Genomic DNA, 25,744 nt, shown 5'->3' with positions numbered 1-25,744 from the left:
TGATTATTAGATTACAGCAGCAGTCCCTGCTACCGTAATCCCATAATCTCATATAATGAAATAAAACTCATGTAAGCCACACAATGAAAGAATAAATGGTAAATAAAGAACACAATGGTATGATGAAAATTTATTGCAGGGAATAATTTTGTTAGTTGAACAATGTAGTCAGGAAACAAATAAAACAAAATGAAGCTGTTTAATGATCACTTAGTGCTTTATTGAATGAAGCACTTCAATGAAGAACTTGGTGCTTCATTCTCATATAGTACATTTACAGACAGACTGAGAGAACTACGGAAATAAATGAAATGGATGTTTTGGTTCTTCCTTATTGATATTTTGGAATATCAATAAGGAAGCAGAGTTGGATGAGATTCCACTTTGTCTTTAAAAGGAATGTGCTGAAAATTTATAATGCCATTGACCCGGCTGTATTATGAAAGTGTCATAATTGGTTGACTCTCTCTAGTGGGGGAGGGACTGAAAGAGGGTAATATAGTACCATTGCTATTATTCCTCTGTAAAAATTATCAATTTTAATTTTTACAGAGGAATGTGCAGAACTAGGCAGATTAGAGGAACACTGTTCACAGGGACAAGTATGATTTTGTTAAAGGATGGTCTCGTTTGATAATATGTCACATTTTATAATGATTAAAGTAACAAAAGTAGTTGATGAGTTAAGTTGTTGAAAGAACTTAAATCATTAGCTACTGGACTAAAATAGCATTCATTCACTATGTGATACATATAAAAAGGTTGGGGTTGGGTAAGGAGAAACAGGAAGAAAGCAACAAGGATATTACATCTGGAATCTTCGAAATGTAATGTATTTGCAAGCAGTATGTTAATCTATATTATTATTATTACTATTATTATTATTATTACACATTTGACCTGCATGGAGTCAATGAGCTCATTGTGGGAGGTCTATACTCTCATATGCCAAAAGATCAGCGATCCATACTTTGAACCCATTCACAGTTTCTGCACTCAACACACTTTGTGAGCAATACATTAGACTCGCCAATTACTCTCCATGCAAAGAACCTGCTTCTCACTCCCCACTTAAACCTCCTTATACAGCTCTCATGGATGGCCTCTAGTTCTACCTTTGCCTCCCTCAACCTGGTAACAACCCCTCCCCAACTTGTAAGTCTCAATCATAATCCACTCTTCTTCTATTCACAAGGCTCTGTCAATTGCATTCCCTCAATCTCTCCTCATATCTGACATTCCAGTAAACCTTCTCCAAAACAACCTCATCCCTTTGAAAACCAGGTGACCAAATCTGTGTATAGTAGTCCATATGTGCCAGGTCAAAGCCTTATATACAGGGAACCATGACCTCTTTGCTTCTGCATATCAATATCCTCCTCCTCCTCTTTATTACTATAATCCATTGGGATGTTCTTATAATTTTAGCAAAGTGACCCCTAAACTTCAAATCTCTGTCCACCATCGCTCCCAGATCTATAATCTCCTCCTCTTCCTCGAAAATTTCTCCATCAATTTTATACTCTGCATCTCAACCTTGTCTACTCTGCATCATCAGCGAACAGCTGCACATCTCCAGTTAAGCCAGTCCCAATGTTATTAACATGCAAGTTAAAGAATAATGGTTCCAAAACACATCCCTATGGCACTCCAATGGTGATCTTCCTCTTTTGGTATACCACTCCCCCCATAATACAACCTGCTGATACCTGTACAACAACCAATGAACTTTCCAACTTACCAGTCTGTTATCTAATCCCATCTGTTTTAGTTTAGCTATTAGCTTCATGTGGCGGTCTATCAAAGGCCTTTGAAAAATCCTTATATACAAGAGAACCATGACCTCTTTGCTTCTGCATATCAATATCCACCTATTTATTACCATAATCTATAACCCCCCTGTATATGCATCTCCTTTATTGAGTTAATGTGTCATTTTGCAATACATAAGTAGACTGTGAAACACGACCTCCTCCTCCTAACAAACCCATGCTGACCATCATAAAGAATATTATACTGCTATTATTAACCCACTTCTGAATCCTAATCCTTATATCAACTTCTTTAATATCTTAACAACCCCAGAAACAAACACAGATTGGCATAAATTTTGTAGCCTTAATCTTATTATCCCCCCTTTGTGAAATGGAACAATTTTTCCCACCCTGTTGCAAGATTCATGAAAAATAGTTGTGCCAAAGGTGTCTATTAATTCCACACAGCATTCCCTTAAGATGCATGGCAATATAATGTCAAATTCCATTACCTTATTAATATCAAGTTTACTTCATTTTTTATATACTTCATGCTTATTCTCTATCAGTCCCTCCTCCACCATACTACCTTCCATACTCCATCTTCTCCTGAAGTTGTCATCACATGAAATACACTGATAAATTGATCGTTGAATAATTCAACTACATCCTCCGCATTGGTTACCAATCTGGAAATGTCATTAACCAGCATCATTCTCCTTCCATAATTATTTTTCCTGCTACTTGCCACATATTGAAAGAACTATCTAGGATTTTTCTCAGCTTAATTGGCTAACTTCTCATACTATACTTTTGCTGCCTTTACCACCAAATTACCTTCCTGACCTGCTCTTTGTACTCTTCATGTAACAGATCATTACCAACAATCATCTTGAATTGCCTCCACAATTCCTTCTTCATTCAGATTTCATGCTTATATCAAAGCATGCCATCAGATCGAGTTGGAAAACTTTGGTTAGAAAAATGTTGACCTGATTGGCCAAATAGATAGAATACCCATACTATCTAACCAGCAGATGTGGTTCAAATCCTACTGTGGTCATTGATGTCTGTGAATGTCTTTAGGCAGTAGATTTTAATGCTTGGCATATAGAACACCAGTCTGCTTACTGAAGGGCTGAGGTGAATGGAATAAGTCCATGTATGGTCTCTACAGAATAGGGTTTCTGGATCATTTAATCCCCAGCTTGCCCAACAAAATAATTACTATAAGCTCTTTTGTAGGAGAGCATCAGATTATCAAAAATAATTCGTATCCTATCCTATCCTATCCTATTCCATCAGCCATATGGCTGGTGGAATAGCTATATGCTACCATACTAGGGAGATGAATATGAGCAAAGTGGTTTTCCCATTGCCTTCCTTGCGGTAGTATATTTAATGACTGTGGCCGTGTGTGTTCACAGGACCAGTTTGTCTGTTTTAAAGGATTAAAAACCTGAGTTACTGGGAGAAAAAACCCTCCACCTCCATACTAAAGGTTTACTCACCTTTAGTCAAAAGAGACCAGATAAAAGTTCCTCACATCACTGAAGAGAACTGAACCCAGGTCTTTCTGACCAAAGAGCTTTGTCTATACTGACTGAGTTAGAAAGACTCCAAAACATAATTAAATGAAATAAAATAAAAAAATTCTTGATGGAGTGGCCTCACCACCATGGAGCGTGAGAAGGGGAAATAAATTATTATTATTATCATCATCATCATCATCTTCACCATCATCCAATTTGTCATACACACACACAGCTCATCACCAACTTGTTTGTCTCTATCATATCACTCTTCTTTCTCCAATCCACTAGACTCTGTAAACTGCATCATTTCAACCTTTCTTCATCTTCAAGATTACAGAGATCACAAACTATTTTAATTTTTCATCTCTGTAATCTAGTTTTCTCAATGCATATTAATTACTGAATTCACCATATATTCAGATTATTTTTCATGAAAAGCAAAAATATATAAACAACTAGACTACAATGGGTCCTCCCACCAGAATTCCCTATAACCAGTTTATATATACAATATCTTCAAAATCAAGTACTCAGCACTACTGTATAAATGGCAGCAATCTGGCTAAGCTATGTGGATGATGTGTTTGCTATTTAATCTTCGTGAAGTGGAAGTATTTTTTTTTTACTTTCCACTCCTTTGGGACTTGCCCTGTTGCAAGACACATGTTAAATAGGTGTTTCAAGGATGCCTTCAAAAGATGCAGTGATATATTGTCAAGTCATATTGGCTAATTAATATCAAGTTTGCTTAATTCCTTACACAGCTGCTGCTGCTCAATCACCATCAGTTCTTCCTCCTCCACCATATGCTCTACACTCCAGCTTCTCATGATGTCATCTTCACAAGTATGAAATACCCTGATAAACTGCTCTTTGAAAATTCAACTATATCCTCTATATCAGTTAGTAATCTACCAGTGTCAGGAACTCACATCATCCTCCCATAGTCATGCAATTACTCACTATGATTACTCAGCTTGATTGGCTAATTTCTGCAGATGCTTTACTTTTGCTGTCTTAACCAACCAATTCATCTTCCTGGCTTGCTCTTTGCACTCTTCATACAGCTGATTATTACCAACATTCATCTTGTGTTGCCTCTAAAGTGCTTTCTTCTTCTTCTTCTCCTCCTTCCAGATTTCATGTTAATTGCTTCATTGATCCATTTTGCTCCTAATTTATTTAGCCTTTTCACCTTTGGAATACACTGAAATACTGCTGATGTTAGGTGGTTCTTGACATTTGACTTTTTAATCTATATTCAAAGCAGCATCTGTCTCCTTTTCAGTCAACTCCTATTCCCATGAAATAGCTTCCAGATGTCTTCTCAGCTTTTAATAATAACTAGCCCTGTAGTTTCACATATATCCATTCTTCACAGAGGTTCTGATATGACTGGCCATAGGCACGATGATCTTCATGATGAAAGTCTCCAAAAGGAAGAAGATTAGGCCCTCCATTCACAATCACATCCTTTGATGATCTGATCATATTTAAGACACTCAAATTCTTATATGCCCTCAATTGCCTAAGATAACTGTTCCTCAAGAACTCAAGAAAGTTGAATGATAAAATTATGTACTTTATTGCTAATGAGAGTATCAATAGTCTTATTAGTGTAGAAAGTTTTTACCTTGGGTATAATATACGTTAAAGATACCAAGGTATTTTAAACCTGGTTTTAATCCATTTCCCAAGTAAGTAAAGTTTGCACCTGCAAGTAGTGCAAGTCTGGATGACCCGCACATAGTGCGAGCCTTAGGCAACTCGTGGTAAAGGTGGAATAAGCTCTGATCACTATTCTTAATATTTACCCTTAATGCAAAGCATATCTCCTTGAGGAGATGTATGATGCTATGCATTAAAGGCAAGAGGCCACTATGTGCGGGTTACCCAGACTTGCACTACTTGCAGGCAAAAACTTGACTTACTTGTCTGTTTGCTTACTTGGGAAATGGATTAAAAGCAGGTTTAAAATAGCTTGGTATCTTTAACGTATATTATACCCAAGGTAAAAAACTTTTTACATCTATCTCTCATCCTGAGATTTTTATTCAATAAGGTCAAAGCACCTTATGGTAACTTGTTTTGGTAAAATACTTATAAGCTCTGTATTACTTAAACCTTGTTATTTCTAAGCCTGGCTCCCTCTAATGAGACCTCAATAAAGGTCGAAACCGGTCTGGGTTAGTGGCCCCTTGCCTTTAATGCATAGCATCATACATCTCCTCAAGAAGATGTGCTTTGCATTAAGGGTAAATATTAAGAATAGTGATCAGTGCTTATTCCACCTTTACCACAGGTCACCCAGACTTGCACTACTTGCAGGCGCAAACTTGACTAACTTGTCTGTTTGCTTACTTGGGAAATGGATTAAAACCAGGTTTAAAATAGCTTGGTATCTTTAACGTATAGTCTTATTAGAGTAATTAATAATAGAGTACATTGCTATACTCTAAGAATAAAATTAAAATCTGAAAGCACATTTAGAGTCAAAAGGAGATTGAATGTAAATAAACTACAAAACAATAATATTCTTAGAAAATATCAAGAACTAGATAAAAACCTGAAGGAACTACCAAAACAGAATGTAAACATTGAAGAACATTGGTGCAAATTAAAGGAAATAATATTAAAATCAGCAGAAAATACAACAGGTTACACAGAAAAAGAAAGTAAAAAGGATTGAATCTCAAATGAAGTAAAAAGGTTAAGTGACAAAAGGAAAAGCACGAAATTAAAACAGGACTATAACAGAAATGAGTATAATAGATTAACCAGAGAAATTAGAAAACTATTTAAAAGAGAAAAGAATAACTGGTCAGAAGAAAAATGAAATATGGCAGAGAAATTATCAAAAGAAAATAACTTCCATGGATTATATAAACAAATAAATCAAATTAATAAACCACAGACAACAAAAATGATAATGATCAAAATCAAAGAGGGACAGTTAATTAAAAGTAAAACAAAAAGGGGTGCTTAAGGGTCAAAGCTGTATAACTGAGAGGAGACCTCCACATAGCCTTTAAAGGAATGCGGAGAACCGACCAGGGCTTCTGACCTAATGTCCAATCCTCACCTTCTCGTGGTGCACCCTGTTGGGTATCTACTTTGATACTGAACGAACGAGGATGGGCTGGCAATTTGGGATTTAGCCGACCAAATTGTATTCTTATTGGTTAAACCAAAATAAAAAATGATGGTACAACATGACAAAATTTCATGCCGGCTGGGGCGTCGCCCGGTTAAACAAGGCGCCCGTTGTTTTTGCCAGGGAACCAGGACGAAAAGCGAAAAGTCAGCTACTGGAACAAATCTGAAAACAAACCCCAACTCAACATCACCAGAGTTAAAGATCGGTACTATCAACGTAAGAAGCCTGAATGGCAAAGAAATGGAGTTAGCTGAGGAATTAGATAAGTACCAGATCGACATAATAGGGGTGACTGAAACAAAAAAGACCAAAACTGGTGAGATCTTTCTGAGCAATAAATACAAAATGTTATATTCAGGCAATAACAATCAAGGAAAAGAAGGAGTAGCCATAGTATTCAACACAAAATACGAGGCTAATCTTCTTGAATGGCAGTCAGTCTCAAGTAGAGTAATGTGGGCAAATATCCGAATGGGGAACTGGACAATGAGACTTATTTGTGCCTATGGTCCCACAGAAGGCTCTACTAAGGTAGAAGTGGAGGAATTTTTTGAGGCTTTAGAAAAAGCAACTGACACAATGAAAAAGGAAAAGTTGGTCCTTGTTGGGGATCTAAATAGTAGAGTAGGAAATGATTGTGAGACATACAAAAATATTTTGGGAAAATTTGGAGAAAAGAGCAAAGCTAATAATAATGGCAAATATCTGTTGGATTTCTGCTCAGGACATGGACTGGTTATTACTAACACCATGTTCCAACATAAAAATTTGCACAAATTCACATGGAGAGAAGAGGCTAGGAATAAGAAAAGTCTCATTGACTATGTTATTGTTGATAGTGATGTTTTCTCCCTGGTGCAGGACACCAGAGTGTACAGAGGATTTGAAATTGGAAGTGATCACTATTTAGTCTTGAGCAGGATAAAATTGAATTTCATATTGAAAAGAATAACATGTAAGAAAGTTTTAAAGCGAATAAAAGTTGAGCAGCTCTCAGATGTAAACTGTAGACTAAAATACAGAAATATTATTGAAAAGAAAATGAAAGAGTTTGAGAACAGGAATCAAACCTTGGAGATTCAGTGGCAAACTCTGAAGGAAACATTGATTGATTCTGCCAGAGAGGCATGTGGTGAGGTTGTGTGCAAAGATAAAAAAATCAGAACTCCCTGGTGGACACAGGAAGTTAAAGAGGCAGTGAAGGAAAAGAAGAAAGCATATCAAAAGTTCCTGGCAAATAAGTCAGCTTTTACTCTTACAGAATACAGAGACAAATGTAAGAAAGCTAAACAGTGTGTAAAACTAGCTAAACAAAAGTCATGGGAGGACTTTGGCAAGAATATAGAAAATAAATATCAAGAAGGTGGCAAAATATTCTGGAGGTTGTTGAAGAAGCTTAGGAATGGAGGAAAGAGTGCTGTAAAAGGAATTAGAGATGATAAAGGTGAAATGAAAACAGGAGAAAAAGATATCCTTGAAGTATGGAGTAATTACTTTGAAAAACTGCTAAATGAAACAAGCAGTGATGACAGCACAGTGATAAAAAACACTGACCAGGCATGCAGTCAGGAATACATATCCATACTTGAAGTAGAAAAAGCCATCAAAGGCTTGAAATGTGGAAAGGCAGCAGGAGTAGATGATATTCGACCAGAAATGCTGAAGTATGGTGGTATAAGAGTCTTACAGTGGCTGCACTGCATAGTTCAGAAAGCCTGGACAGAGGGACGAATTCCTGATGATTGGAGTAGAGCTCTCATAGTACCCAAAAAGGGAAATAAAACTGAATGTGAGAATTACAGAGGTATTTCCCTACTGAGTGTTCCTGGCAAGATCTATGCAAGTATACTTGAGAAACGGTTGAGAAGAATTGTGGAAGAAAAGCTTGGTGAAGAACAAGCTGGATTCAGGCCAAATAGAGGCTGTCAGGATCAGATCTTCACTTTACGACAAATAGTCGAGAAAGCATGGGAATATAACAAAGATCTGTATTTAAGTTTTGTTGATTTGGAAAAGGCATATGACAAGGTGCCAAGAGAGAAGCTATTCAATACGCTGCAGTTATATGGTGTCAATGGGGCATTATATCAAGCAATACTTAGTCTGTATTTGAGTTGTGAGTCAGCAGTTAGAATTGAAGGAAGTACAGGAAGATGGTTTAATGTTAAATCTGGTGTGAGACAAGGATGTACATTATCCCCTCTGTTATTCATTATCTATATGGATCACATTATGAAGGAATGTGGTATTAAACCTGATATCAAAATTGGAGATGTTAATGTCAGCTCTTTGCTTTATGCGGATGATGTTATACTTCTAAATAAATCCGCTACAAGTCTGCAAGATTCTCTGACTAAATTGAATAGCTGTTGTAATAGATATGGTATGAAGGTTAGCAATAAAAAGACAAAGACAATGAAAATAGGCAGAATCATTGAAAATGTCAACTGTGTTGTGAATGGAGAACCTGTGGAACAAGTAAAACATTTTAGCTACTTGGGCACAATTTTTACTGAAGATGGTAAACTAAATATAGAAATAGACAACAGAATCAGCAAAGCTGGTATCGTGGGAAGTCAACTGAATAAATTCATATGGAATAAGAAAGAAATTAGTCGGAACACTAAATTAGCTGTATACAAAACTGTGTTCAAACCAATTTTAACTTATGGATCTGAGAGCTGGGTCAGAAGTAAAACACTTGACCAAAGACTAGAGACCGCAGATATGAGAGTCCTGAGAAAGATTAGAGGCATGAACAGATGGCATCAATGGCAATATCATATTAAAAATGAGGATATTAGGAAAGAACTTGACATTGTCAGCATCCAGGAATGCGTTAGCAGAGCTAATCTCAGATGGTATGGTCACTTAAATAGAATGAGAGAGGAAAGATTAGCAAAACAAGTGTTCTCTGCCAGGTTGGCAGGAAAACGACCCAGAGGAAGACCAAGATATAGGTGGATAGATACGGTACAAAGTGCCTTAGACGATAGAAATATAAGATCTGATAATGTTGGAGTCTTGACAAGTAACAGACTGATTTGGAGGAAAATTGTAGATAGGAAGTTAGTAATGATGTAATTTTTTCATGTAGTACTGTCATATCCTGTACACCCCTTGAGGGTGCATGGCAGGAATTTGATGATGATGATGATGATGATGAAAGAATGGCCAGAAGGGAAGAATTCTTTAGAGACTTATATAATAAAAACAGCTCTCAGGATATTATTATTCCAGGCACTGAAATGGAAGAGGAAACAAATATCTTTACCAAAGAAATAATAGCACACAGCATAGATAAACTTAAAACTAGGAAAGCACCTGGTATTGATCAAATACATGCAGAATTCTTAAAAGCAGGAAAGGAACAACTTTTGGAACCATTAAAAACATTACTTGAAAGGATCTACAAAAATGAAGCAATACTTACTGATTGGACAAATCAGTTATAACTCATATATACAAAAAAGGAGATAAAACAGAATGCAACAATTACAGAGGCATTATCCTCCTCAGTATTCCAAATAAGGCTTTTACGAAAGTACTTACTCCAAAAACAAATTAAGCCATATATAGAACTAGCATTAGGAGAAGAACAAGCAGGTTTCAGACCAGGATGAAGTACAATTGATCAATTATTTGCATTAAGACAGCTAATAGAAAAGACACTAGAGTACAACCAGAGTAGCTATATAAATTTCATAGACTTTCATCAGGCATTTGATTCAATCCATAGAAGAGAACTATGGGAAACTATGAAAGAATTTGGAATTCCAAACAAAACTGTAAGAATAATCAAAAATCTATATGAGAAATCTGAAAGTGCAGTACAAGTGGAGGACACCTTAATCAACTGGTTCTACACAGAGAGTGGAGTAAGACAGGGATGCAATCTGTCACTAGACCTGTTCAATCTTATACTGGAAGAAACAACCAGTAAGGCCTTAAACAAAGAAGACTCTGGAATCATAATATATGGTAAAAATATAACAAACTTAAAATTTGTAGACGACATTGCATTAATTGCAAACACAGAAGATCTACAATGAATTTCTGATAAAATAAAGGAAGAATGTATAAAATTTCTATTAAACCTAAATATAGACAAAACAAAAATTATGCAAATAGAAAAAAGAAACACCAATCTGAAAATTGAAATTGATAGTAAGAATCTAGAGCAGGTAGAAAACTTCACCTATCTTGGAGGAGTAATTGAATACAACAGTGAAATTACAAAAGACATAAACAGACGAATCAGTCAAGCATCCCAAACTTTTGGATGATGAAATAAAATATGGAAGTATTGGGAGAATCTATTAGACAATGGTTCTCCCAATACTTATTTATGGAAGTGAATGCTGGCATCTCAGAAAAGCTAAAGAGAAAAAATTATTAACTACTGAAATGGGTAGGCTAAGAAGATTACTTGGAGTAACTCAGCTGGATAGACTAAGAAACGAAGTCATAAGGAAACGACTAAAACAAGAAACAACAATAATAGACAAAATCCAAGAAAGAAGACTGTGATGGTTTGGCCATGTGAGCAGAATGGGAACAGAAAGATTACCATCCAAAGCCCTGTATACAATGATGGAAGGTAAAAGATCCTAAGGGCGGCCCAGAATTAGATGGATAGACAAAATAAAAGAGGACCTGAAAACCAAATCACAAGTGATACCAAACTGGATAGAATTGTTCAGCCTCTCCAAGGACAGACAGAAGTGGAAAAAGTTTATTCAGCCTCATCATCATCCACATAGATGATGGAAAAGAAGCAAAAGAAGAAAAAAAAGAAGAATGACAGTAAATCTACTTCAATCTCTTCAAATCCAATATCCAAGAAGAGATAAGTAATACTTGCTTTGAATTTTATATAATGAATCAAAACTAAATTTACCTTTTCTTCAATATCTTTAAACTTTTCCCTCAATTCCTCTTGTTTTTCTTTAAACTTGTGTGCTTCCTCTTCTTCCATCTAACAAAAACAAAAATAAAATGTTATTCACAGAGTTTGGACCACAAATGTGTTCTGGGTACTATTTCATAAATTCAGATGAAAACATCTTGTAGGGATATAAGACAGATCATAAAATAAAATAAAATAAAATAAAATGAAAAAACACCAGATTGGGAGTAGAAAAAGAAAGGTACAATTACAAAAGGTACTGATTTGCCGTTATTTGAAATAAAATCTTGGTTATAGATAAAATCTTGAAAACAAAATATACACTTATTTTCATATAAAATACTATTTCATATATGAAGTCATATTAGGATAGCCAATACACAAACACAGAGGATACTGAGGATAGCATGAAGCAGTGGCAGCTGGTGAAATTTTAAGTGGGGGTGCTGCCTATACAAAATAAAAAATAATAATTTTTTTTCCCTAATCAGTAACCAATTTATTAATAAATAAATCTGTATCTGTAGATTTGTTTATTAATAAACTGGTTACTGATTAAGAAAATAATATTTTTTTTTTTAATTTTGTATAAGCAGCACCCCCACTTAAAATTGCACCAGCCACCACTGGCATAAAGGTAAGATAATCATATTATACAGTAATGAAACATACAAATGAGAAATTATATAAAATATTAAATATATATTATTAATCAATTTATGATAAACAAACACTCATTAGGATTATACTCATTAAGAATATTAGTTTTATTTCCATAGGATTACTTGTAGCAAGCGAAAATATAAAGTGATGAATTTCTGGTTAGTTTGTAAATCAAAAAAAAGGATGTCCTTAAAACAAACTGGCACCCTAAATATATATATATATATTTTTTTTTGAGAATTCATTTTTACTCAGTTGGAATATTATGAAAAAGCTTTAATGACTGATACCGAGAGATAAAAAGATGGCATGATATATTTGAAAAGATACTACTAGTACACTAGTTTCATTGAATCGATCAACATCTTCAGGCATCACAATCAAAGAAATATTTAAAGAATTACAGAGACTTAAAATTGTAATAACAGAACAAGTACAAAAAGACAGTAGCATGTTTGAAAACAAAATGCGAGCTTGAATTAAGGTATCTCCTATATCAGTATGAGATACCCTCTAAAAATTGAGATTTTAATACTCTCAGCACATCTGGTAAGTTTCAGATCTAAAAAGGGGGATATTTCCCTCATCTGGGAAGATGATGTCAATAACCTCAATTTATTTTTAGACCACCTAAACAAGTGTCATGACAAAATCTCTTTTACCTTAGAACTGGAATCCGATGACTGCCTTCCCTTTTTAGATCTGAAACTTACCAGATGTGCTGAGAGTATTAAAATCTCAATTTTTAGAAATCCTACTCATACTGATAGATACCTTCATGCTTCCTCCCATCACTATCAGCCACAAAAATTTGGTATTATTTCCACCTTAGCTCACTGAGCCAAATCTTTACTTACAGAAGAAACAGAAATTAAAAATGAACTCCTCTTTCTTAAAAAATTTTTTATTAATAATGGTTTCTCTCCTAAGAAAATTGACAAATTTCTTTCCCAGTCACTCAACTACTTCTGAAGATCCCTCTTCCCCCAGAGCCTTCATCTCTTTGCCTTACATCAGCTCTCTTTCAACAAAACTGGCAAAAATTCTCAAAAAGTTTAACTTCAAAACTTGCTTCATTTTGCTCCCAAAACTTCGTTCAATACTTAGTAAACCTAAAGAGAAACATCTTCCAACTCAGTTTCCAGGAATGTACAAGATTTTATGTGATTGTGGAAATCCATACCATGGCCAGACTGCTAAATCCATCCTCCTACGTTTGGAAGAACACCATAGAGATATCTCCTATAACAGAACTAGAGATAGCACTCTCTTTAGCCACGTTCTCTTTTCAGTTAACTCAGATGAAGGCCGCCAACACATTGTGAACTGGATTCAAACTTCTAACATCCATGTGTGCTATGATAAACTCGAGAGAAAGATTGTCGAATCTAGAGAAATTTCTCTAGATTCCTCTCATATCAACAACAGCCTAAGTTTCAATCTCTCTAACACACACACATTGCCTTTGTTCGGTATTGGCGCACTCACAACAGCACGTAGTATACGTTTGTTTGGAACTCAAGCTCACATTTTGTTTTCAAACACGCTACTGTCTTTTTGTACTTGTTCTGTTATTACAATTTTAAGTCTCTGTAATTCTTTATATATTTCTTTGATTGTGATGCCTGAAGATGTTGATCAATTCAAAAAAGTAGTGTACTAGTAGTATCTTTTCAAATATATCATGCCATCTTTTTATCTCTCGGTATCAGTCATTAAAGCTTTTTCATATATATATATATATATATATGAAACAATGCTGCACAGACAATAATTGAACAGCATGCAGCAGGAGCTAATGTCAAAAAGAAGAGAGATCAGCTCACACTATTTATAATTATTATTATTATATCCTAGGTATGTTCAAGATGATATAAGACTCAATGCAGAATGCTCACACTACTCATTATTTAACAACAGTTATCATACATGAAAAAAAATATATATATATATATTGGAAGGTTGCTAGGTGATATGATCGTCGGCTTGTCGAGAGCTCCTGAAAAGATTAATAATATTTTGTGTTATCATTGGCAATTTTACTAGAATTTTACGTAGTATTGTTTGCTTTTTGTTTCTTGGTGTGTCTCTGCGATTTTTGTGTGTTTTGTGTTATTTTAATTATTATTTTTAAGATAAGATAACGTGCATATGGCAATGATAAAAAAAAAAAATGGCAGCCAGGTCGTCATGTTTGTTTAAGAGTTTTGATGTAAACGAGTTTATGCAATGTCTGTGAAATGTATGCTTTGCGAAGAGCGGTGGGAGTCTGGTTAGATGGTGATTGCAGAATTATACTTTCTGCACCATCTGGTTAGATGGTGCAGAAAGTGTAAGGAGAATGAGGGTCTGAAGTGTGTTTTCGGGTGGCGAGAGTGTTATCGTTAACGATAGTCAGAATGTAGAAAATGGCGGTGTGATAGAGAATTGCGAGGTAGTGCCAGATAGGTGTGAGAGCGTCATTGAAAGTGTAAATGAAGGTAGAAATACAGAACGAATGGATGATTTGATTGATAATGAAAATGGTGAGATAAATGCAAGTAGTGAAATCACAACGTTTGAGCAGAGCGATACATAGAGCAAAAAGGCAACTGGAGCGTATGGAAAACTGTGTGCTGAACGTACCAACTAATAAACGGCGAAAGTCTGTTACGAAAAATAACATGTTCGTAAACATCAATAAAATGAAGGAGCGAGTGCTGTATGGAGATTCGCTATTAAGAGGTGTGATAGTTGAGAGTTTGACGAAGTCGTACCAGCCGGGTGCGAACATAAAGGACGTCAGCAAATCTATTCGAGTGCAAAAGCAGAGGGTGAAAGAGATGATAATCGTGGCAGGAACAAATGATTTGAAAGAAGAAAAAAATGGAAATGATAGAGGATGTGAGAGAATTACTTGAGGTAGCAAAAGAGAAGAGTAAGAGAGTTAGGATGGTGAGTATTTTACCGCAGTATGACAGTGAAGTGTTTAGAAGGAGGTCCATAATTGCCAATGACGTTATGCGTGGGTTATGCATGGAGAGTGATGTGGAATTTGTGGATGTGTGCAGTGAGTTTGATGGGTGAAAGGATTTATATAAGATGGATGGGTTACATTTGAAATGAGTTGGTGTAAGGAGGCTTGAAAAAGTGTTGATGAACGATGTGGAAGTGGATGTACAGACTCAGGGAAACTAGATTTATTAAGGGAGGGTGAGTAGATATGCAGACTTTAGGGAGGCAGTTGAGTGTATAAATGAGTATAATATGCCCGAGCGAGTACGAAGGACAACAAATCAGAATGGGATAGTTAGTATAGGGCATCAAAGTAGGGATGGGACTAATGGGCTTCTGCAATTCATGTACACTAATGCCAGGAGTATTAGGAACAAGAAGGAAGAGTTTTTGGCCTTGGTTGGCACTTCCAGACCACAGGTTGTTGGTATTAGTGAAACATGGCTGACAGAAGATGATAAAGCTAGTGGGATTGAATGCGATGGGTATAGCATGTTCAGGAGTGACAGGAAGAATAAAAAGGGGGGGAGGAGTGTTATTGATGATAGCCGATGAGTTGCAGCCAAGGAGTATAGAAGTTGAACTGCAGGATAGAGAAAAGAGCACATTTGAGGCTGTTTGGTGTGAGATAGAATCTAGCAGAACAAAATATACAATTGGGTGCTGCTGTAGACCAGGTGATGGAATAGACGGTGGGGATAGTATACATAAGCAAACAGAAGAAATGAGTGGAAGGAGGGTAATTATTATAGGTGATTTCAATTATGGTAACATTGACTGGAAAGAGGAGAGGGCACACGGGAGGAAGGAATTGGATTTTATGCGGTTATTAAGGGACAACTATCTGCTACAGCATGTAGTGGAAAATACCAGGGGCAGAGAGTGCTTGACCTAGTAATTGCAACTGAGAATGTGGCTGTAACGAACATGACCATGTTGCCACCAATTGGTGAGAGTGACCATAAAGTCATGACTTGGGAGGTGGCTAAAGGAGTGGAATTTACAATTAAGACAGGGTACATTTGGAATTACTGGGCTGGTAAGTATGACAAGATTAGGAGTGTGCTTGGCTCAGTGCCATTGCATGTAAAACTGCAAGGGCTGGATGTTGATAGTGCATGGGAGGTGGTTAAGAAGTGTTTGCAGGAGACAAGGGTTGACTGTATACCAAGAGTCAGAATAATAAATCACATAGGGGTTAAATTGATGAATAACACTATTAAACTTGAGCTGCAAAAAAAAGAAACAATTGTGGAGGGAATTTCAGGAGAAGGGTGACCAGCAGGTGCAGGAACAGTATAAAGCTCGGGCCAGGATGGTAACAAGGGTGGTAAGAAAGCAAAAACGGATTACGAAAGAAAATTGGCCATGCAGACTAAAGAGAATCCCAAACAGTTTTTTCAATATGTTGCAAGTAAAAGGAAAAATGTTCATGGCAGAATAATTTTAAAAAATGCTGAGGGTAGGGAGGTAACCGAATCAGACGATTTAGTGGAATTACTGAGCGAGCACTTTGCAAGAGTATATCATCCAGGTGGTGACATTGCAGGAATGGAAGAACCAAAAGCTTATACTGGAATTGTGATGAATGAAGTAGAGGTAACTAGTCTATTACAGAACCTCAAATGTCAATACATCTGTGGGATTGGATGGTATACCAGCTCGTGTCATAAGTGAAGCGGCTAAAGAATTGTCAGTGCCCTTGAACATTTTGTTTAATTTGAGCCTCGGGTCTGGGTCAGTCCCAAGGGGGTGGAAAGAGGGGAAAATAGTTCCGCTGCATAAAGGTGGTTCCAAAGCTGCTGTTGAAAATTACCGGCCAATCAGCATAACAGGAATCATTATCAAGGTCTTGGAGAAAATAGTCAAGAGGAAAATACAAGATTGGATAGATGAAAATGGGATACTGTATCAGGGACAGCATGGTTTTGTGAAGGGTAGGTCATGCACGTATTATAACACAGTGACGGCTGAACTGGATAAGGGTAATTGGTTTACAGTGATTCTACTGGACCTTGCTAAGGCCTTTGAAAGGATACCATATGGATTTCTAATCACAAATTGCAGCACATGGGGATGGATAGGAGGGTGGTTGACAGAGAGATATCAGAGAGTGGTTTATTCAGGAGTAGAGTCCACAAGACGGCCTGTGACTAGTGGTGTGCCACGAGGATCTGTTCTTGGACCACTGCTGTTTAATTTGTTCATTAATGATATAGGAAAGGATCTGAGAGGAACAGTTCATTTTTTTGCGGATGATGCAAAGTTGGGTAGGGCAATAGTGAATGCAGATGATGTTAAAATTTTGCAAGATGATTTGGATAGATTGGAGATCTGGGCTAAGGAGAATGGATGTCATTTTAATGTGGCAAAATGTAAGGTTATACATTTTGGGGTGAAAAGATTAGCAGCAGTTTACTACATTGGTGGAACTGTACACCAGGAAATTGATGAGGCACGAGATTTAGGAGTGTTGGTGGATAAGGAGTTGAAGTTTAGGAGGCACATTGCAAAAGTGGCCAAATCAACTCATCAAATCACTTGGTTGCTGAAGAATACGTTGACAAGCAGAGACATGCAGGTTATTGTTCCTCTGTACTCTGTATCAAGCCTTGATACAGAGTACAGAGTTTGACAGTCAAACTAGAGCAGATGGGGTTGGATATTAGATTAGTGCATTGGATTGGAGACTGGCTATCTGATAGGTATCAACAAGTTGTGTATGGGGGTGCAATATCCAGGAAAAGGAAAGTCACTAGTGGAGTGCCTCAGGGGTCTGTTTTAGGGCCATTACTATTTAACTTATATATTAATGATATTGGTGAAGATTTGGATGGAGATATTCAGTTGTTTGCAGATGATGCAAAGTTGGGACGAACCATAAAGAGTAGTGAAGATGTTGTGGCCTTGCAAGAAGACTTGAATAAATTGAGTGATTGGGCAAGCAAATGGGGATGTGAGTTCAATGTTGCAAAATGTAAAGTTTTAAAATTTGGAAAACAAAGATGGGATGCAGAATTTATGCTTGGTGAGAATATATTGTTGGAAGTAGAGGAAATAAGAGATCTGGGGGTGATAGTGGATAAGGATCTAAAATTTAGGGGACACATCGCCAAAATTGTGAAGACAACACAAAGACTTCTGGGAATGATGCGGAGGACACTGACATGTAGAAGTAGGGAGATACTTGTTCCAATGTATAAGGCTTTGATTAGGCCACACTTGGACTATTGTGCCCAGATTTGGTCACCGGGTTTTCAGAAGGATGAAGAGATGTTGGAAAGGGTCCAAAGGCGACTGACTAAGGTAGTTTCTGACCTCTGGAATGTTGAGTATGAGGAAAGATTGAAAAGATGTAATTTGCAGAGTCTCGTGGAGAGAAGGAAGAGGGGAGATATGATAGAGACCTACAAGTTGGTAAGGGGTTGTTATAGGATCAATGGTGGAGAAGTTCTACAGAGAATAGTGGGAGATCAGGGGAGAACCAGAGGTCATCCTTGGAAATTGTATAAGGAGGGTGTGAGTAAGGGAGTGAGAGGCAGGTTTTTTTCGTGCAGAGTTGTGAGTGATTGGAATGCCTTGCCTGAGAGCGTGGTGTCTGCAAGTAGTTTGAATGTGTTTAAGACACGGTATGATGAGATGTGTGTGTAAGATAAAAGGACCTCCTAGATGAGTCTTTGACTCCATGAGGTCTTGTTTAATAATAATAATAATAATAAGACCCCATCTCGACTACTGTGCCCCGATTTGGTCATCTAGGTTTCTTCTTGATGGGGAGGAGGTGGAGAGGATCCAGAGGCGAGTGACCAAGATGATAGCAGGTCTGTGGAATGAACCTTATGAGAACAGGTTGAGGATTTGTGGGTTGCAAAAATTGGTTGATAGGCAGAGGAGGGGAGATATGATTGAGACATTCAAATTACTGAAGGGTTTCTGTAAAATTAATTCAGAAGATATTTTTGAGAACAGGGCTGGTTGTGGGAGGACTAGGGGACATCCATGGAAACTGGGCAAAAGTGTGGTTAGTAAAGGTGTTAGAGCTGGGTTCTTTACTTCTAGAGTGGTGAATGAGTGGAATGGGCTTCCAGAGTCTGTGGTGGATGCTGTGACAGTGAATGAGTTTAAGGCGAGGTATGATAGATACTGTATGAATGTCGAATAGTTGTGATGAATATGATTTGGGGCCTCCCTCGATGAGTTTAATGACTCCCTGGAGTTGCCAGTAGTAATTTTTTTTTAATTTTTTTATTTTTTTTTATTACATTGCATACATTTGTCACAGTTATTATATACATTACATACATTTGATTACATATGATACATTACTTACATTTGTTTACATGTGTTACTTACATTACGTACATTGGTTTACATATAATACATACGTTACATACATTGGTTTTCATGTGATACGTACGTTACATGCATTTGGTAATATATGATACATCTTGGATGAGAACTAATTTCTTTGCTTTCATCCTCGAAGCTTATATGTAAGCTTATCTGAGGATGACACCGGTTGGTTATTATGAATTGTTTTTTTTTTTTTTTTTTGCTGTGTTGGGAAGCTGCGAAATCTGTAATTGAGAAATTCGCGTGGGCATGTGCACTCACACATACACACACGCACAATAATTTGGAATGCATTGATGCATCGCTGAACTTGAAGCCTGAACGAATATATTGTGTTTCATTAAATTTGTATGGTATTTTGGGTGCGTGTTTCTTTTTCATAGTATGTCCTTAGAGCTCTTTTCAGGCTATTGTAATTTGTAAGGTTTCTGTATTCAAAAGGTAATTTGTTTATCATGTCTGGGATGTAGAAGTTTCGCATGGCCTTTCTGTAGTGATTATTGTATTTATATGTGATATAATTAGTAGTCTGTGGTCTTGTTATACAGTAAGTATTTCTGACTGTCTTGTAGTTGGCATCGAAATAATGTTTTAGCAAAGCTGCATAGTGACATAAATGTTTTGCTGTCAATATTTTGTGTTCTGATATTGCAATGTTTATAAGGTCGTGATTTTCTCTTTGTTCCCAAAAGATCAGTTTTGTCATTTTGTATTGTTGTAGCGACATTAATCTATTTAATTTGTAGGGTGCGCAGAAAGCATACGTTGTTATAGCGTATCTTAGTATATTTTGGCATAGTGCTTTGTATATTAGTGTTTTGGGGGGTATGGGAACTATGTCTTTTAACCTGTAGAGTTTGCCACTTATTGTTCAGAGTTTGTTGTGTAGATGGTTTATGTGGCTATTCCAGTTCATATCTGCATCGAAGTAAACTCCAAGGTATGGTATTGTTTCAACAGTGATTGTAGTGGTTTTGCTGTTCTGTGTGTTTTGTACGTTGGAAAGTGGATGTTGGATGGTTATATATTTGTTATCAACTGGTCGAATCAGTGGATTTCTGAATATCATTCATTTTGTCTTTTCTGAGTTTAGGTGTATGGAGTTTTTCGTGAGCCAGTCTATGATCAGATTTATGTCATGTTGCATATTTGTTTGGGCTATGCTTGCGTTATTATGGATGGATATTATTGCTGTATTGTCTGCATATTGGAATATCTTACCTTTGAGTGGTAGCTGATTAATAATAATAATAATAATAATAATAACAATATTCACAATGAAAAGACAGAATATTTATTTACGCAAACTAGTTAACAGAAATTCTGTTTTGAGTATTTCAAAACATCATCAGTACACAAAAACAAGAGAATAATAGAACATTCAAATGTAACTAATTATAATTATGCTTGTCAACTGTCATCACTTTAAATATGTAACAAGCTAAAACTAAAACAATGTTAGGAAACAGAGAGATACGAATTATATAAATTTTATGAAGGTAGGAAGTATTTCTTTTTAATTATTTCTTATTTCAAAAATCAGAAATATAAGGTTTCTTATTCCAAAAATCAGAAATAATTTCCACTTAAATTTATAATTTATTTTATGATGTTGTTACAATGATAAAATTTGAGGAGTACAGTATTTACAAAGATAACAGACAGAACAGGATGGAAGGGGGGGTGAACGAAGGCTGCTGATGAAAGCAGATGAATTTCAGCCAAAAAGAGCAGGAAGTGGATGATATCCATCAACACAGTAGCATGGTGAATGCAAGATAAGTAATTATTATGGGGACATAGAATGGAAGGAGAAAATATCATATGACAGAAGTAAATGAAACTGATTCATCTACTGGGTCCCTTCCTTCACATACTTGAAACAGTATGTGAAGGAAGGGACCCAGGTTTCTGAATAATGGATATAGAGAAGCCATCAGATGATATGCTGATATCCATGATAGCCAAACTGCCTCAAAATGATCATGCAATCATGACTTGGGTGGTTGCCAACATGTGGAATTTTCAGTTAAGAATAAGTATGTTATTATCATTATTATTATTTCACCCTCCATGGAGTCAGCAGACTCATCGTGGGAGGTTCTTTCAACTGACAACATATTTATCATGCCAAATCTTAAAATCCTTAGCACTCCTTGCATTAACAACACATTCTGATAATGTGCTTCATTCACTGACAAATTTCAACATAATAAAATCTTCTCCTCAAACTGTTCTTCGCCACACTCTTACATAGCTTGCAGGGATGGCCTCTGGTTTTTCCCTCCTCTCGCTTTCTACTCTTTTTATAATCCCATCTGGATTAATCCAAAAAAATCCTCTCATTAATTTAAATGCTTCTATATCATATCACCTCTTTTCCTCCTATCCACCAAACTCTGCAATCCACATCTCTTCAACCCCTCTCTCTCTCTCTCTCTCTCCATTGCCAGTGTTCCCAAGTCCTGATATTGTCTTAGTCACTCATCTCTGCACTCATCTTTGGACCCAATCCAATGTTTCCACATCACATTGAAAATCAGGTGACCAAATATTAGCACAACAGTCCAAGTGTGGTCTGACCAGTGCTTTATACAGTTGCATAACTACTTCCTTATCCCTACATGTTAGAGTACTCCTTATCATTATAGAACTATGATGTGCAGTCTTTGCAACACTTGTAACATGCCCTCTATACTTCAGTCTTCTGTCCATCACTCCCAAATCTTAAATCTCATCCACTTCCTGAAGTATGGTACCGTCAATATAGTACACAACCTTATATTTCTGCACTCCAAAATGCAACATCTTGCACTTATTGATATTAAAACCACTACCTCACTCCCTTGTCCAAGTAAAAAAAAAAGTCTATTCAAATCTTCCTAAAGGGAATTAGCATCAGCAGTGCTACTTATAATTCTTCCCAACTTAGCATCATCAGCAAACAACTGAAGATCCACAGTCAGTCCTCATGATATATCATGTTTGTAAATGTTAAGCAGTTAAACAAGTTAAACAGCAGAGGCCCAAGAACAGAATGCTGGGACATGCCACCAGTTAGCCTCCTTTTTTTGAGAAGTTGTCTGCAAGGATAGAAAAACCAGAACTCTATGGCAGTACACTTGGATAAAGGATTAGACAAGAATATAATTTCTTGTCAAGTATAATTTACTTTATAGTCAAACAAAACAACTTTCTTCATTAAAAAGTGATGTACCACCATAGAGTGTGCTGGTTTTTCCATCCTTGCAGGCAACTTCTCAAAAAAGGAGGGTAACTGGTGCATGTCCCAGCATTCTGTTCTTGGGCCTCTGCTGTTTAACTTGCTTGTAAATGATATATCATGAGGACTGACTGTGGATCTTCAGTTGTTTGCTGAATGTATATAGATAATGTGAGTATGCAAGATTTAAAGTGTTATTTAAATCTTTACATTAATGCCAATGGGAAAAAAATTGACAGGAGACATACAACTACTTGCTGATGATGCAAAGATAAGCACGGTGATCAGAAATGCAACTGAAATGCAGCTTCACTTGCAGAATGATTTTCATAGGCTGGAACTGTGAGCATGTGAAATGGCTGTCAGTTCAACTTTAGTAAATGCAATGTGAACTTTGGTGTGAAAAGATATCCAATTGGCTAGAAGAAACTAAACTAGAAAACTGCAGTTTTAGTAGACAGAAAGTTGAAGTTCATAGGCAATATAGAACACACTACAAAATACAATCCAAAGGATAATTATAATGTGGAAATAAACCGACTCAAGGATAAGAAAGTTATTTTGCATCTTTATAAGGTTTTGATATGACCTCATCTGGATTACTGTACACAGATCTGGCATCTTGATTTTCAAAAAGTGATGGTTTTCCAAGGTGACACAGATACAGTGAAGAGAGAATGCAAACAAGTGTATTAAAGAGGACAGACTGTGAGCGTAGATTATGAGGAGGGTGATAGAAAAAGAGAGAGAATGAGAATACACCATAATTGCTAGAAAAACAGGGGAATAAGTGGTGAAACAGACCTATAAACTTCTGAAACTGTGATATAGTATACCAGTAAAGTATAATTATTATTATTATAGGTCCATTTAGGTACTGTTTTAGGTCGATTACTGTTTAACTTGTATATTAAGGATTTAGGTGAAGATTTGGATGGAGATATTCAGTTATTTGCAGATGATGCAAAGTTGGGATGAACCATGAAGAGTAGTGAAGATGTTGTCACCTTACAAGAAGACTTGAATAAATTGAGTGATTGGGCAAGGAAATGGGGACATGAGTTCAATGTTGCAAAATGTAAGGTTTTAAAATTTGGAAAGCAAAGATGGGATAAAGAATTTATGCTTGGTGATAATGTATTGTCGGAGGTAGAGGAAATGAGATCTGGGGGTGATAGTGGATAAGGATCTGAAATTTAGGGGGACACATTGCCAAAATTGTGAAAACAACACAAAGGCTTCTGGGAATGATGCGGAGGACACTGACATATATATAAGGCTTTGATTAGGCACACATGGACTATTGTGCCCAGATTTGGTCACCGGGTTTTCAGGATGAAGAGATGTTGGAAAGGGTTCAAAGGTGACTGACTAAGGTAGTTTCTGACCTCTGGAATGTCAAGTATGAGGAAAGATTGAGACGATGTAATTTGCAGTCTGGTGGACAGGAGGAAGAGGGGAGATCTGATAGAGACCTACAAGTTGGTAAGGGGTTGTTATAGGATCAATGCTGGAGAAGTTTTACAGAGAATAGTGGGAGATCAGGGGAGAACCAGAGGTCATCCCTGAAAACTGTATAAAGAGGGTGTGAGTAGGGGAGTGAGAGGCAGGTTTTTTTCGTGCAGAGTTGTGAATGATTGGAATGACTTGCCTGAGAATGTGGTGTCTGCAAAGAGTTTGAATGTGTTTAAAACATGGTATGATGAGATGTATGTGTGATAAAAGAACCTCCCAGATGAGTCTTTGACTCCATGAGGTCTTGGGGTGGTAATAATTCATGTTTGGGATGATCCCAGACTGCAAATACGTCGTCGACATATCTTAACCAAATGTTTGGTTTGGGTTCAAAAGTGAATATTTTTTTCTCAAGGTGTTCTAGAAACAAGTTTGCTAAGTTTGGTGATAAAAGAGATCCCATTGCTGTTCCTTCTTCTTGCTTGTAAATTTGACCTTTCCAGGTGAAGTAACCTGTCAACGACGTATTTGCAGTCTGGTATCATCCCGAACATGAATTACAACTGTTTCTAGATAAAATTAACCTTCTTCATCATTGCATCAACTTTACGTTAGAAAAAGAATCTCCACAGGGTATCTCCTTTTTGGATTTACACATCCAAAGAAAAGAAGACGGTTCCATCGCCACGTCTGTCTTTCGCAAGCCTACATTCTCAGGTTGCTACATTCACAATTCTTCTTCTCATCATCTATCTCAGAAATCTGGCATTATTAAATCACTAGTTTCCAGAGCACACAAATTCTGCTCCTCTGAAGAATCTTTAAACCAGGAATTAGAAGTAATCAAAAATACAGCCATCCTAAATGGATACAATCCTAAAACAACTCAAAAAATCATCAGTAGTCACTTCTCTACACATCAAACCAGACAGGAAGAAGTCCATAGTATTCCCATACCTTACGTTAAAGGCATCTCAGAACGTCTTTCTAAAATTATGGAGAAATACAATTTTGCCACTACTTACAAACCTATCAACCAAATTTACAACTTGTTACCTTCTCCTAAGGACAAACTCTCACCTTTGATGTTGCCTGGCGTTTATGAGATTCCATGCTCATGCAAATGATCTTACTTTGGACAGACAAGTAGGTCTGTTCAGAAACGCATCTCGGAACATCAAGACCACATTCGTCTTTTTAAACCGCAGAAATCTGGCCTCTCTCAACACGGAATTGAAAATCCAAACTATAGGATTCAATGGGAAAAGTCTAAATCTTTTACATAGATCTTTATATAAACATGAACGTTTATACAAAGAAAGTTCTGGAGCCCTACTACACAGATCAAACTTAAACCGCAACGACGTTCTTAGTATTCCTAAAGTATGGGAAACTGTCATACAAAATTGTGTTAAGTATTTTTTTTTTTTTTTTAATACTGTAGCATGTTAAATGAGATTCTATTGTAATCGTGTGCCCTAACTGTATGTTATTCCTATTATTGTTTAAAACTACTGTACTGATGATGTCCTAAGATACTTAGGATAAAATATTTGCAATTAAATAATTTTCACTGTGGTTAATACGTGTGTTTCTTTTAATTATTATTGTTTACGTCTCCTATGTGTTCCTTTTTCCTGATTTCAAAACTTCTAGAAGTCTGGCCAATGTAGTTCAAGCCGCACGAGCAGGGGATATTGT

General features: G+C 36.5%; 1 protein-coding gene across 1 annotated transcript in view; it reads right to left on the bottom strand.

Moving 5' to 3' along the window:
- Positions 1–25,744, bottom strand: part of LOC150110579 (cilia- and flagella-associated protein 43-like) — a 609,434-nt gene that overhangs the window by 148,556 nt on the left and 435,134 nt on the right. The window contains exon 19 of the mRNA XM_090401881.1: positions 11,347–11,424. Coding sequence (XP_090258007.1) covers positions 11,347–11,424 — 78 coding nt within the window. The remainder of the gene's footprint in view (positions 1–11,346; positions 11,425–25,744) is intronic.

This window comes from Typopeltis vanoorti, chromosome 1, assembly GCF_054136105.1.
Source record: "Typopeltis vanoorti isolate ZY-2024b chromosome 1, IOZ_Tvanoo_1.0, whole genome shotgun sequence".
Taxonomy (NCBI): Eukaryota; Metazoa; Arthropoda; class Arachnida; order Uropygi; family Thelyphonidae; genus Typopeltis; species Typopeltis vanoorti.
Note: the sequence above shows the minus strand (reverse complement) of the source record. Positions and strands in the feature narration are given on the sequence as shown.